The sequence below is a fragment of the Mus caroli genome, unplaced genomic scaffold (assembly GCF_978045245.1).
Source record: "Mus caroli unplaced genomic scaffold, Mus_caroli_1 scaffold_6, whole genome shotgun sequence".
In the NCBI taxonomy this organism is placed as follows: domain Eukaryota; kingdom Metazoa; phylum Chordata; class Mammalia; order Rodentia; family Muridae; genus Mus; species Mus caroli.
Window position 1 is genome coordinate 7,797,423 of NW_028227261.1, and position 15,479 is coordinate 7,812,901.

The 15,479-nt window shown below is 46.1% G+C and overlaps 1 protein-coding gene and 1 non-coding gene across 2 annotated transcripts in view; both read right to left on the reverse strand.

Annotated features, from left to right (window-relative positions):
* Positions 1–691: 691 nt before the first annotated feature.
* Mtor (mechanistic target of rapamycin kinase) overlaps positions 692–15,479 on the reverse strand; it is a 111,393-nt gene continuing 96,605 nt past the window's right edge. The window contains exons 47-58 of the mRNA XM_021160177.3: positions 14,194–14,329; positions 13,223–13,370; positions 12,365–12,487; positions 11,200–11,282; positions 9,451–9,523; positions 9,023–9,097; positions 8,663–8,798; positions 7,884–7,949; positions 6,123–6,203; positions 5,804–5,884; positions 2,069–2,174; positions 692–1,530 (exon numbers count right to left, since the gene is read on the reverse strand). Of these exons, the coding sequence (XP_021015836.1) occupies positions 1,515–1,530; positions 2,069–2,174; positions 5,804–5,884; positions 6,123–6,203; positions 7,884–7,949; positions 8,663–8,798; positions 9,023–9,097; positions 9,451–9,523; positions 11,200–11,282; positions 12,365–12,487; positions 13,223–13,370; positions 14,194–14,329 (1,124 nt within the window). The 3' untranslated portion in view covers positions 692–1,514. The remainder of the gene's footprint in view (positions 1,531–2,068; positions 2,175–5,803; positions 5,885–6,122; positions 6,204–7,883; positions 7,950–8,662; positions 8,799–9,022; positions 9,098–9,450; positions 9,524–11,199; positions 11,283–12,364; positions 12,488–13,222; positions 13,371–14,193; positions 14,330–15,479) is intronic.
* LOC115030918 (U6 spliceosomal RNA) lies at positions 2,684–2,795 on the reverse strand. The gene has a single exon (XR_003836518.1). It is a non-coding gene; the product is annotated as a U6 spliceosomal RNA (small nuclear RNA).

A 15,479-nucleotide genomic window follows, 5' to 3' on the forward strand; every position in this document is an offset into this window, starting at 1 on the left:
AAACCACATTTAAAGCTAGCTCTTCACCTCCGATCCGCCTGCCTCATCCACTCAAGTGCTGGGGTTAAAGACATGCAAAACCACGCTAGGATTGGATTTTTCCAATTTGTTTAAAACATTGGGCGAGGGAGGGGAGGGAGGTTTTGAAGCAGTTAAGAACACTCGCTGTCAGCCGGGCGTGGTGGCGCACGCCTTTAATCCCAGCACGGGAGGCAGAGGCAGGCTGATTTCCGAGTTCGAGGCCAGCCTGGTCTACAAAGTGAGTTCCAGGACAGCCAGGGCTACACAGAGAAACCCTGTCTCGAAAAACACTCGCTGTTTTTTTTAAGAGGACCACAGCACCCAGGCTTGAGGTTCATGACCACTTGTAACTCAAGTTCCAAGGGAGCAGATGACTTCATCTGGTTGACATGGGCACCAATACACATACATACATGTGCCATACTGATAAAGTGACACGCGTATGTGTATGTATGTATGTATATATTCTTGTTTATTATGACAGGGTTTTCTGTGTAGTCCTGAAACTCAAGAGACCCATGCTTGCCTGTCTCTGTCTTGGCCTGTCTAGTGCTGGAATGTAATGGTGTCAGCTCCCGTGCCTGTTAGTCAGTGGCTCACCACTGAGTTTAATCCAAAGCCCAATAACAATTTACAAAATGATGAACAGAAAGCCAGTCATACACATACATGCTTTTAAAATTCTGATGTCATTTATTGGCACAAAATTTACTCAGATACAACGTGGTGTCTAGATGTGGCTTTACTTTATACTTTGTGTATTTAGTTGGATATTTTCTTTGCTTATAACTCACAACCTGCTCTAGTGTGTCCCTCTGTGATCAGCATTTGTGTTCTGAGTCCCTGCTGCAAATACAGCATACCCTCCCTCACTGAACACAGTAGGGCCAGTGTGGCCCCGCATGGAGATCCTTGGCACACCTGCTCATGCCCGGTGGCCAGGCATCAGAACAAATGTCCTCCTGGAAGGGCAGGTCTTGTGAGTTTCAGCATCATGGGGTCAGGCGGAAGACAGACTCTCTTAGCCATGTTGGCCCATCCTGCAAATGTCGCCACTGCATCCAGGGACGGGTGAGGTAACAGGATGGTGGAGTGCCGACCTCTGTGTCCTTGCTGTTGGAGCCCCTGGTTGAGAGGACCAACTGGATTATTCTGTCAGCAATGTTTATGATGAGTTTTCTTGTAAGTTAAGTCAAAACCCGTATTTCTCAGTTACCCATCTTCTGTTCTCCCAAAATTCCAAGGCCTGGCTTCTGAAGGATTACTGTGTTTCACTGTCCTGGGAACTGAATCAAGCCTTGTGTTTCTGACAGTGTCTTTTCAACAGCAGCTAGGAGGTTGGCAGAAGCCAACTTTGAATATACAGTAGTTCTTTTCATATACATTTCAAAATATTTAACAAGTCCAACTGTCTGTCCATGGTTTTAGTCCACTGGAAGCACAGACAAGGTACTAAAGCCTGGGAGGAGACGACGTGGTTTTCCAGGCCTCAGTTACCAGAAGGGACACCTAGGAAGGTGACAGAAAGGGAATGGTCAGTCAGAGCTCGTCCAAGCTTTCCCCAAGTACAGAGAGCAGGTCTGAGCCCCGTGGGATTCAGTCAATATCACTAGTCAAGGGCTAACGGGCCTGAGCGCCCAGAGATTTCTCTGCTCCTTCTCTCAAATTCCTGCCCAGACTCTCGATTACAGGATTACCAATCTTTTTCTTCACTTTTTCTCTCTAGTCATTGCTCTGACTCTTCCTGTGCTGCCCTACATCTCTGGAGTGACAACAAAAATCTAGAGCCACCACAGAAAGTCATGCACCTGCCCATTCTAAACTGTAGCTCCGAAGCAGCTGTGACTTCCAGATACAGATCACAGCTCTCAGTTTCCCGTTAGACAAGGAGCATTCTCAGATATTTTTGAGACATGGTTTCACCACTATAGCCTTGGCTGTACTGAAACTTAAAGAGTTTTGCCTGCTTCTGCATCCCCAGTGCTGGGGAGTAAGGGCATGTGCCACCATGCCTGGCCAATGAGGCTTCTCTGCAAGGCTCACTCACCAGCCGATGTAGCACTGGCAGAGGTTCTCATGAGATGTTGCTTGCTTGATAAGCAGCTCCACTTGGGTTGGAACATCCAAAGTGTCATCATGAGAGAAATCCCGACCTAGGAAGCAGAAAGACTGTCATCTGCACTTGGCAACAACACAGCCCATGTCTGCAGTGAGAAATTCACCTCTGTGTCATCTGCAGGCACACTGATCTCTTAATATAGACCCAGTTCAAAGAAGTGGCTAATAGGGCTGTTCCAAAATCAGATTTGAGGAGTGAACAAGGTCATTTAGCTTGAACCCCACACATTTTCATCAGTGTTTCTACTGGACAGTTAAGATCTTGTCCCCACACAGACTCAGCAGCCTAACTAGCCAATAGAGCTTCTTTGATAATATGCTTTTTTTTTTAATCTTTTTTTTAAAATTAGGTATTTATTTCATTTACATTTCCAATGCTATTCCAAAAGTCCCACACACGCTCCCCCACCCATGCTTTTTTTTTAAGCCAAATTCATTTACTGTTGGTAATCAATAGCCCAGACTCCCAAATATCTAAACTTTGACTAAAGATAATGCACAGTATGACTATGCATTTCTATTTGATTATTTTTTAAATTATTTGATTTATTTAGTCCCCCCTCTCAGAGTCCTCTGCATGTCATTCTTGCTCAGGGGCCTTGCTAATCCTCTCTGTATTATTCCAACATTAGTATATGTGCTACCGAAGCAAGAACAGTTTTGTTTTATGTTTTAGAGATTTTTAAATTTTATGTGCCTCAGTGTTTTGCCCATATGTGCACCATGTTTGTGCTCTTGGAGGTCAGAACATGGAGTCAGATGCCCTGGAATTGGAGTTACTGATAGGCATGAACCATATATGGATGCTGGGAACCAAACCTGGACCACAAGGATAACGCCTGCTTTTCACCACAGAGCCACCTTTGCAGGCCCATCCCGCCTCTTTTTCTTTTCTCTGAGATGGGGGAGTGGGTCTTGAGAGAGATTTCATGTAGTACCATCTGGCCTGAGGAGGCAGCTGTGCCTGCCCATCTGATGATTTTTGAGTATTCCTAGAACTCACTGTTATGACCCAGCCAGCTGCTTTGTTCTACTACTGGGATTGCAGGCATGAGCCACCACGCCTAGCTGGCAAAGCACCTTTCTACTACCTCAATGACTGTGTAAATCTTCCAGATCTCCATACATACTAGGGTTTCTCCACTTGTCCTGGTTTAGTTCTAGCCCTGAGGCTATGCTGGGCGGCTTGCAGACTGGCTTCTTTTCATCAGTCTCCTCTTCTCCCAAACCTAGGCATGTGTTCCTCTCCTCTGACCATCCTGCCTTGTGCTCAGGGTCTAACATTCAAAGTACTGATTATGTAGTCTCAATCTCTCCTTGATTACATCCTTCTCACAGGTTTTTGTCTGTGTGCTTGAGACAGGGTCTCTTTCTCTGCCTACGAAGCCCTGGCTGGAGCTTGCCTTACTTTTGAACACCAAGATTAAAGCTATGAGGCGTCATGGTGGCCTTCTCAGTTTTCTGAACACACTCCTTAGAGACATGGGGTGTGGCTAAGTGAGGGTCCTTCTGTGCCATTGCCTCAGACCCAGGACTCTGCAATCCACAGCTTCTATTTGCTCACTTAGGCCTCTCCTCCCTGCAGAGACTGCTCAAGAGTTCTGCAGCATCTCACCTTTCTTTGCCTCCACCTCATTCTCTTCAACAACTTTAGTCTAGCTATCGGGCTCCACACAGGTCACCAGCGACGTCATCTTTGACCTTCTCATGCCTCGGGTGTCAAAGCCATCTTTGTGGGTTTTTTTTTTAATTATTATTTTTTTATTATGTATTTTCCTCAGTTACATTTCCAATGCTATCCAAAAAGTCCCCAATACACTCCCCCCCCCCAGTCTCCCACCCACCCACCCCCACCCCTTGGCCCTGGCATTCCCCTGTACTGGGGCATATAAAGTTGGCAAGTCCAATGGACCTCTCTTTCCAGTGATGGCCATCTTTGTGGGTTTTATTTTATTTTATTTTATTTTGTTTTTCAAGACAGGGTTTCTCTGTATAGCCCTGGCTGTCCTGGAACTCACTTTGTAGACCAGGCTGGCCTCGAACTCAGAAATCCGTCTGCCTCTGCCTCCCGAGTGCTGGGATTAAAGGCGTGCGCCACCACGCCCGGCGGGTTTTATTTTTTGCATTGTACTGGGACTATTACCTAGGTTCTGTGTGTAGGCAATAACTTTACCACTGAGCCACAGCCCTAGCCCAGCCTTTGACCTGCCTTCCTCAAGACCTCTTGCATCGAGGTCTTCAATTCATCAGTGGTTGTCTTGTCTGCACATTAAAGCATTTAAACGTCCTCCTCCTGATGCAAGGCCACCCAGCCAGTGCACGTGCTATCACAACACAAAGCAATCATGCCTGGTTCTTCCCCATTGCGCCTACCTGCCTCCGGTGGGTGCCCTGGGCCAATGGCAGCCTGGGATCTTCCTTTACCATCCCTCTCATCAGGGGTTCCAGATCCACTGCTCCCTCTGCCTGACACAGCCTTAACGTCTGCTAGGTAATTCCTTGTGGAGGTCTGGATGACGGTGGTCCCCAGAGGCTCATATATTTGAATACTTGGTCCCTAGCTGATGGAACTATTTGGGAAGGATTATGAGGTGTAGAGTTGCCGGAGGACAGTGTCGCTGGAGCTGGGCTTTGAGGTTTCAAAAGCCTATGTCATTTTCAGTTAGTTTTCTCTGCCTCAGAGTTGTAGATCAAGATGTAAGCTCTCAGCTACTGCTCAGGCACCATACTTGCCTGCTGCTGCTGTGCTCAGCACCATGATGCTTATGGGCTAACCACCTAAAACCATCAGCCCAATAGATGCTCTCTTTTATAAGTGAGCACGTGTCTTATCAATATCTATCTGTCAATCAATCAATCAATCTATCTATCTATCTATCTATCTATCTATCTATCTATCAATATCTATCTTAGCAATAGAAATGTAACTAATACACTCCTTCTTATAAACTTGGGCTCCAGTTGTTTCCTTAGGGAGACTTTTCTGGGCTTTTCAAATTAAATTAAACCCTGTCATCACAAGGCATCACAGCCTCTTCTCTACTTAGTGACAATGTTTCCCCTTTCGAATCTAAGGGAAGCTGGCTGTTTCTACTCGTGCGATTCCTTTATTGAGTAACTTGATTAAGCACCCTGACTACTGACCTGGCTGGCTGATGCCCGAGCCTGGAATCCCATGTTTACTGTGATGTTCATATTCTCTGTTGGGGTTTCTTACCATCATTCGGATGGAGAAGAGTTCAGAGGCTACATAGACGTGAGTGTGGAATGGGGTCTGTGGCTACTTGGCTCCCACTCTCCATGAACTAACCTACCCCACAGGAGAAAGAGGATCCATATGGATTGCCTGCTTCTTTCCAAAGTCATACATGGCTTCCTCTTTGTCCTTCCACTGCATGCCAGTAGCCATAGTAAATCGAAGTGGTCAGGCACCTTCCAGCATCTCACCACGAGGCCAGTAACTTGGCCCTGGAGTTGGCTGGTTATGGAATTCATCCAGATTCCAACAGAGACTCCCTCCCTCATCCCCAGAGCTAATGAGGTCAAGGGATGTCATGTAGTACTAAGGGTCTTCAGCAACAGGAGCCATGGCAGCTGGCTGGCCACCCACTGAGAGGACACTCTCCTCATCAGGCTTCATGTCCCTTTAGCCCCAGACACTCACCAGTGAGCTTATCTCGAACCCTGTTAATAATCTGAATAGCTTTCTTGTTTAAGGCTTCTGGTTTCACCAAACCGTCTCCAACTGGAAGACACAAGAGTAGAAACAGTGAGTTCGAGGCTGCCCTGCTGTTATGAGACTTACCTCTAGTGCTGACCAATCCTGTGCATACATCTCTGTCCTCAGCACACAATGCAAACTTCATGGGCCCCTCCCTCCCAAAGGCAGCTCTGTTACTTGTCTCGTTGATCCCCTTTCTGGCCCACTGTTCACTGTAGCTGCTATCTGTGCAATGAGCGAGTTCCTCAGAGTGTGGACTTACTGAATGAATGGATGGATTCTGGCACAGTGGTCCCTGCTTTCTTATGGGCTGGTTCTCCAAGTTCTACACCGTCCAAAATTTCTAGGGGAAAACAAACAAACAAGACATCTCAATTAGCAGACGATTCAAATAGTCAGGAACCAACAGTTTCTCATTCTTTTTCTCTCGAGAGGTTTCATATATCTGAGGCTCCCCTCGAGTCCCCACACAGGTAAAGATGACTTTATCATTGGTCCTCATGTCTCTACCTCCAAGTGCTGGGATTATAGCCATGGGCCACAACATCTGGCTGTCATTATTTTTAAAAATTATTTCCATTTTAAATGATGTGTATGTGTGTATATGTATGTGGGCATAGCCATGTAAGGTGTTGGGTACCTGAGGCCAAAGCAGTTGGATCTTCCTAAAGCAGGAGTTACAGACAGTTGTGATGTAGGTGCTGGGAATTGAACTCAGATCCTCTGGAAGAACAGCATGTGCTCTTAACTTCTGAGCCATTTCTCCAGTCCTCAAACTGACAGAGATCCATACTTGCCTTTGATGCCCTAGTGCTGGGATTAAAGGTGTGCACCACCACCATCCAGCTCTGTTAATCTTTATTTATTTATTTATTTAAAACAATTATTTATTTTATGTATATGAGTACAGTGTAGCTGTCTTCAGATACACCAGAAGAGAGCATCAGATGGTTGTGAGCCACCATGTGGTTGCTGGGAATTGAACTCAAGACCTATAGAAGAGCAGTCAGTGCTCTTAAGCTCTAGGCCATCTCTCTAGCCCCTATCTGCTATTCTTTTCAAAATAAAAATTATATTTATTTTTAATCTCAGAACTTGGGAGGCAGAGGCAGGTGGATTTCTGAGTTTGAGGGCAGCCTGGCCTACAGAGTGAGTTCCAGGACAGCCAGGACTGCACAGAGAAACCCTGTCTCAAAAAACAAAAAACAAAAAAAACCAAAAAAACAAAAAAGGAAAAAGACCTCCCCCACAAACAATTATATTTATTTATGTGTTGTCTGTGTTGGGGGTAGGTGGGAGGTAGCATGTTTGGGAGGTCAGAGGTCAGAGGTCAGCTTTTAGAAGTTGGTTCTCTTCTTCCACAACGTGTGTCTAGGGGATCAAACTTAGGTGGCTAGGGTTGGCCCTTACCACTGAGCTGCCCTGGGGGTTAGACTTAGGGTTCACTCAGTCTAGGCAAGCACTCTCCAGAGCTCCATCCTAAGCCCTGCCATCACAGAAGCCTAACATAGGGCTGGAGAGGTGGCTCAGTGGCTAGGAGCACTTGTAGCTCTGGTGGCAGCCCTGATTTGATTCCCAGCACTCATGTGGTGCACAAGCATCTGTAGCTCCAGTCCCAGGTGGCCCAGCATGTGCTTCTGGCGTCCACCGGGCATTCATGGACTGCACAGACATACATGCAGGCAAGACACATATAAAATACACATACAAATAAAAAGGTAATAGAAAGCAATTAGTTTCTAATTATGTTAAAATGTATTATCTGTTGCTGTTGTGAACGTCTGGGGGGTGGGGGGAGCGCATGCTGTGGCTCATGTATGCTCAGAGGACAGTCTCATGATCACCTCCTTCCACCTCAGATCACCAGGCTTGAGTGACAAGCATCTTGACAGCCCCCTCCCCCTTTTCTTTCAGACTGGGTTTCATATAATCCAGGCTAGCCTCAAACTTGCTGCATAGGTAAGATGACCTCAGCCACTCTGGGCAAACTAATGGGGCCCCCCATTTCCCTGGGTGTACCCACCTACTGACTGGCTGGCAGAGTAGGAGTCTGTCCTTGTCCGGGACCGCTTATTGCCTTTGGTATTCGCTGGGAGGAGAAAGCACAAAGTAGGAAGCACTTTAGACGGTAACATGGAAGAAACTTGGTTGCAAAGGTATTTTCTTATGATCACAGAAACATAATTTTTTCTTTTCTTTTTTTGTGAGACATGGTTTCTCTGTGTAGCCAACTGTTCTCTGGAACTCACTCTGTAACCAGGATGAACTCACAAGCAACCATCCTGCCTCTGCCTCCCAAGTGTTGGAATTAAAGGCATGTAGCACCACCCACCCAGCTAAAACGTATTTTTTCAAAAGCTGTGATGCTGAATCTGCAACCTGGATGCTCTCCACCACAGGCCTGGCACAGACAGGTCAGTGCCAGTTTACTCAGAGTATCCGAAGCCTCTTGATAGTTAGAATCCTCACTCCAGGGAGTAGAGGGCCAAGCTGCTGTCTCAATCATAACTGTCTGTGCTTCTCACTAAAATACTAGCTTCCTACTTTACAGCCAAACAAACAAAAACCAACAAGGTACAGTTTATCCAAAAAACCATCTTCATTAAACAGCTAAGCTAGAGTGTTTTCTAGCTCATAAATATGTTTGAAATGCCACTCCAGCTCTCAGAACTGCTCTGTAATTGTCGGGGACACATACATACATACACACAAGCATACATACATGCATACATACATATTTAATTTAAATAGCATAGGCTGGCTTGGAACTTAGAGAACCTATCCCACGTATTTGGAGCTTACTGTCCATCAGCCTCCAGTTGAGCAGAGGGTCATAGACAAAGGCTTCCAGCACAGCCATGACACTGTCCTTGTGTTCCCGAAGCACTTCCATCACTGTGTGGCATGTGGTTCTGTAGTTGCCATCCAGACCCGTAACCTGCACAAAGGTCAGAAAACAGCGGCACAAGTCAGTGCAGACCCTGACGCACATGCAGTGCTGACCTTCACAGGTCATTCCTAACACAGTCCTGGGGACCTGCTAGAGAAACCACATGGGCACCTAGGGGAGCTGATGCACCCTAACAAGCATGACTGCCCTCGGAGAAGGGCATCTCTATATTGGCTCCATTTCTAATCAGTGTGTATCCAGGATCCACTCACCTCCATAGCATTGGTCAACATCCTTGTTAGTCTAAATGGAATCTTTTCTGGAAATTTCTCTCTGGTCATAGCGACCTGTAGGGTCATTAAAGGAAAAAGCAAATCCATGGTTAGGTTATATGCTCTAGCTGCGGCCAGGTGAAGGTGGTGGCCTTTCTTGACATTATGTGCTCTTATTTATATCACAGCAAGAAAAGAGTTCCCATCAAATTCAGTGAGAGGACATTTATCACAGGGATTTGAAAGATGGACGTAAGAAAACAAAAACAGAGATGAGAAAAGGGACAAGTGCTCACTGCCTGGCCTTGGCCAGCATGCAGCAGGGGGACAGGAGAGCCCTCTTGGATAGGAGAGCCTATGGAGAGAGGCGACAGGAAGGCCTTTTGTACTTGAACTGCCCAAACTGTCAGGAGGGTTAGCATGTTCACCTCAAAGCAGTCCCCAAAGTCAATGTGCAGGATCTTCCCACTCAGCCGGTCCAGCATCAGATTAGATGGGTGCCTGCAAGACAGGTGAGAGCAGGAGGGTCAGGAAGGCAGTCCTGATGATCAGTGAATCACGAGGGCTCCGGGCCAGGGGCTGGCAAAGGCCCACCCTCAGCTGTGCCCTGCCCCCACATGCCTGTGTTACACAGGGTTTGTGGGAGCTAGCCTTACTCAGTGTTTTCTGCATTGCTGCATGCTGCTTTGGGGCTAAATTGTGGCAGAGGCCACATGACCCACAAAGCCTAAAATATGTATTATCTGCCCTTGCATTTACACTTTTTAGGATCTTGAGTTCCTAGGAAAATAGTTTCTTTCAAGAGTAGCACAGGTCTATCATTCCTACCAAGCTGCTTGAACCTGTGGACTAAGTCTTTCTTAGTCCGTCAGTCTTTAATCAAAGGCATTCTGGTAGAATTTCAGACTACTGCTTTCTAGAGCTCTGTATTTTGTTTTACATTAATGTGTGTGTGTGTGGTGTGTGTGTGTGTGTGTGTATTTACGCATGCGCATGTGTACTCCATGGCTCTTGTTTGGCAGTCAGAGGACAACTGGCAGGAATTGGTTCTCTCCTTCTGTGAGTTCCAGAGATCAAACTCAGGTTGTCAGGCCAGTGATATAAGGTAAAAACACTTTTACCATTGAGGTATCTCACTGGCTGTTTTTTGAGACAGGGTCTCATTGTGTAATCCTGGCTTCATAGAACTCACAGAGATCTGCCTGCCTCTGCTTCCATCTCCTGAGTGCTAGAGTCAAGCAAGGGCTTTTCCTCCACGCATGGCCCACTGTCTTTTAAAGATAATATCTCCTTTGCTGCCGAGGCTCATCTCACAAGCTTAGGCTTGGGACCAATCATCAAAAACAAGGTTTCAGATTCAGGAGATATTCCCACCTCAGCTCTCAAGTGCTGGGACTATAGTATATGTCAGAGAGCCTGGCTAGAGCTTTTATTTTGGAGGTAGGGGGTCAAAAATGATTTTTACACTCAATTGCATGAGACACAATTACAAAAGAAAAGCAGCGGGTATCAGAGAACCATTTTTGTTTACAGTCTTATTAGTCAGTGTCTGAATATTCCTGATTTTTCTTTTTCTTTTTGTTTCTTTTTTGGGGTGGGGCCATAGTACTGAAGATCAAACCTAGGACTACGTATTAGCTACACAGTGCTCTGCCACTGAGCCTCCCCGTATTATCTCTTTGGAGATAATTATCTACTGAACTTAGAAGTGTTTTTTTTTTTTCCTTTTTTAAGATTTATTTATTATTATACATAAGTACACTGCAGCTGTCTTCAGATGTGCCAGAAGAGGGCATCAGATCTCATTATGGGTGGTTGTAAGCCACCATGTGGTTGCTGGGATTTGAACTCAGGACCTTCGGAAGAGCGGTCAAGTGGTCCTATCCACTGAGCCATCTCTCCAGCCCTAGAAGTGTATTTTGTACAATAGAGTTGTGCTTTGGTTGGTTTCCCTGTCATCTTAGCTCAGTGATGATTGGCCACTTTGTTAAGTTACTTTGAGGACCCTTCCTCCCTATTGGAGGTACAGTAATCCTACTTTTCAATAAAACTGTGCTTGTTTGCCCTTCAAAATATAATATATAGTTATTTATTCAATTACATATTGCACTAGAAAACAAAATGAGACCATTCATAATAACTGGAGAAACTCAAAGAAACAAATTAAATTCACTCACCTGTCTCCAAGGCCTAAAATGTATCCAACCATCGACATAACGGCCAGGGAGCGGGTATAGTTGGTTCTTCGGTCAAACCATACCTATGGTACCAGAGCACATGTGACAGCATCCTATAAATCAGCAGTGTCAGCACAGTTATAGCCCAGGTCCGAGGCTCTGAGCGTCTACCAATGACAGTCAGAATGGTAACATAGCAAGGACCCAGACATCATTGTAAACTCTGCCTTCAGATCCACTTTACCAGAACAGAGCGGGGTGTACTTGGATGGATAACTAGTGAGCTCTTCCCTAGGAATGTGAGCCTGTAAGTGAAGATGGCCACCTCAGGGCTCCATGGCAGACTCAAGACAACCCTTCTTCTCAAGTCATTTGGTCATTTAATGTCAATGGCACTGTTTTTGATGCATCAATACAATGGTCCTCAAATTTATGTGGAAGAAAAAAATACAGAAATAGGCCATGTGAGGAGACTTGTATTAATGGCTGGTTTTCAAGACACATACAGACAGCAATTAGATGGCTCTAAAGTGAACTCCATGACGAGACTGAGGCCAGTGTGTGAGCCAAGTGGGGGGGGGGGGGCGTGGGGGAGGATGGATATTCTGGTAAACAGAGAGGTAGTGGCTGATCATTAAACACGCTCTGAAAATCATACTTATTTGTGTGTGCAGGTGCACATACCGCAGTGCCCGAGCGGAGGTCAGAGGGCAGCTTGTGTGGGCTGGTTCTCTCCTTCCACCACGTGGGCTCCAGGGATTGACTGCAGCTTGTCAGGCTCGGCAGCGAGTTAATTAACCTGCCAAGGCATCACTCCAGCCCACGTTTATTTATTTGTATGTGTGTGAATGCATGTATGTGTTATGTATGTGTGTGCACCACATACATGCCTAGTGCCTGAGATGGCCAGAAGGATGTTGGATCCCCTGGAATTGGAGCCCCAGGATCTCATACATAGTTGAGGCTGTCCTAAAACTTTACATAGTAAAGGATGGACTTGAATTCATGATGATCTTCCTGCCTCAGCTGGGATTACAGGCAGGAACTACCATTCTCAATTTAATCAGCTTTCAAAAAGCTTTTCATGAAACACAGTGAAAATTCTTCAGTTAACCACAACAAAAAGGAGCATACATCCTGCCGTGTGTGGTGTCTGTGGACATACCTCCGAGCTGGGGCTTTTTAGCCACAGTAGCTTGGCCAGGTCGTCCCCAGCTGTGTTGTTGACAGCATGCTCAAACACCTCTACCTTCTGCATCAAAGTTAGGTGGTCATAGTCAGGAGCCATCTGAATCAGATCAGACAAAACCAGTTAGTGAGAAAGGAGCCTACGATAGGCAGCCCAAATGTAGACCAGGCTAGGGCTAGGCAGAGCTGGGTTCTGATTTCATCAGCAAAGCGAAGACAGAAAGGACATAACATGACAAAGGGAAAAACAACGTGGTTTATTTTTTTAAAACAAGGTCTTATTATGTAGCTTGGCTATCCTGGGACTCAGTTCTGTAGACCAGGCTGGCCTCAAACTCAGAGATCTGTCTTCCTCTGCTTCCTGAGTCTGGGACTAAAGGTGTATGCCACCATACCCAACAACTTAAAAAAAAGTATATATGTATACATATAAACACATATAATTTTATATATGTATACAACGCATATATTATTTATATTACATATATAACTATATGTAATATATATACACACACATATGCACACATATACACATATGTATATATGTAAATATAATGATTTTGTATGCATGGCGAGGTCAGAGGACAATTTCTGGGAGTCAGTTTTCTCCTGTCACTGTGGGCTCTGGGGCATCAGGCCTACATAGCAAGAGCTTTTACCTACTGAGCTTTCTTGCTGGCTCTTCTTTGTTTCTCAGAGGTTATTTGTTTTATGAGTTACTTCATTAAGCCTTCTTCCACAGTGATTTCCTCAGATAGCTTTCTCAGTGGTGCCCCACCAGGCAGGAGTGTGGTGCCCACAGGCTCAAGGGTGTTGGCATGGCGGCAGCACATACCCGCAGCATGATGCGATGCTCGATGTTCAACAGGATCTTCTTCTTCTCTCTGTAGTCCCGGATGAGGGCATGCAGTGTGTCACAGTGGGGCACCCAGCCAATGAGGCCCGAGTTGGTGGACAGAGGGATGACAGCGTATCTCTGGATGCTGGTGGTCACAGGGAAGGAGGGGGTCATTGTACAGTGACCAGCAGGACAGCTTTAATCAGCTTAGGACACACAGTGCCTCTGCTGAGCTCCCAGCTGCAGTATGTGGGCTGAGGGGCCCTCTGTGAAGAAGGCACCCCAGACAGATGCCATGGAAGCCACAGTGGTCCTCAGCTTGCCTCACAAGCTCACTGCCGAGGCAGCAACTACTTATAATGCTAAAGTAACCTCAGTGGAACAGCATCGGCTTAAGAGACAGAGGCGCCACCAGAAGGGTTCCACTGGCCTTAGTCCAGGGGGAAAACACCAAAGGTATAGAATCTAGTCTGAATCTTGAAGAATTCCTGTCTGAAGTTTGTTTTTGCTTCTCTCTCTCTCTCTCTCTCTCTCTCTCTCTCTCCCTCCCTCCCTCCCTCCCTGCTACCCCCCCTCTGTTTTTTTTTTTTTTTTTTTTTGAGATAAGGTTTCTCTGTGTAGCCCTGACTGCCCTGGAACTCACTCTGTAGACCAGGCTGGCCTCAAACTCACAGCGATCCACCTGCCTCTGCCTTCCGTGTGCTGGGATTAAAGGCGTGCATATTTTTGTTTTAAGACAAGATCTTGTGTATAGTGAATCAAGTAGGCCTCAAGCTCTCTCTGTAGCCCAGGCTAGCTTTGAATTCTTGATCCTTCTGCCTCTACATCCCAAGCTACAGGACTGCAGGCATGTGCTACCATACCTGGTCAGTTAGTAACAACACATACTAAAGTTTTTACTTGGACTGCATAGGATGAAATGCCAAGTGTCTTCAGAGTTCAGCTAGGATACACAGTGTTCTGAGTACCTGAGGTTCTTGCGAAGAGAAGTTGGGTCATTGGCTAGGAGTGTGTTCACCAGGCCAAAGAGCTGCATCACTCGTTCATCCTGCCGCAGATCTTCATGGCCTTTCAGGAGGAAAACAAACTCGTGCCCATTGCTGCCTGCGAGAAACGGGGAGCAAAAGAAACAGATCAGAGCCATGCACATTTCTACCCAAGACCATCAACAGTTCCCAAGGGATCCACCCCTTCCCTCATCACACTGTCCCCAGACAAGCACATACACACCCTACAACTGAGGGAAAGAAAAGTTCTGCTCTGATTAAAACAAAACCTGTGTTATGAGGACTGAGAGTTATTATGTGCTGAGACCCTATCTATAGGCTCCTTATTCCATTCTCCTTTCCTGACTCCTACAGGCCACATCCCCTGGAGCCCCAGTGGGGATGCCCAATGGGAGTACCAATAGGGTATTGGAGAACATGAGGAGGTGTTGAGAGAACCTCTGGGTTCTGAGAGGACTGACCAAAGAAAAGAGAGCCATGCATGACGAATTTAAGCTTCTCAGCCACAGGGGAATCAGCCTCTCAGAAGCTCTTTTTATTGTTGCACAAAAGGCACCTTTAGCAAGTCAATTTCTGCATACCAAAACTTCTTATCTGGGACTGGAGAGATGGCTCCCTGGTTAAGAGCACTGACTGCTCTCTCAGAGGTCCTAAGTTCAAATTCCAGCTACCACATCGTAGCCCACAACCATCTGTAATGGAATAAAATGCCCTCTTCTGGTGTGTCTGAAGACAGCTGCAGTGTACTTCCATAAAATAAGTAAATAAATCTTTAAAGAAACAAAACACCTCTTATCCCATCTAGGAGTTGTCTTGAGAGAACAATTCTCACTCATAACTTCTTAGTTTGCTGGGCCTGTCTGGACCAAGTTATTGTGCAAAGACCCCAGGAATCTGTCAAAAGGATAACCCCATAAAACCTCAGATAAAAATTACTGACAAAAGCTTCCTTCTAAGCTTATGCGCCATCACTCCAGATTCACGCCAGACACAACAGTCATGGTAAGATTCTGCTACAGTGAAGGACAGGTCAGGGGATTTGCCCCACAGCTGGCTGGGCAAGAAGGTCTAGGGAGCAGCCTCTCTGCTAGCACTTCATTCTCCTGTGTCTGTGTGTGTGCGTGCGTGTGTGTGTGTGTGTGCGTGCGTGTGTATGTGTGTGTGTTTTCTAGACAGGGTTTCTCTGTGTACCTTGGTTATCTTGGACCTGGCTTTTAGACCAGGCTGGCCTTGAATTCACAGAGGAC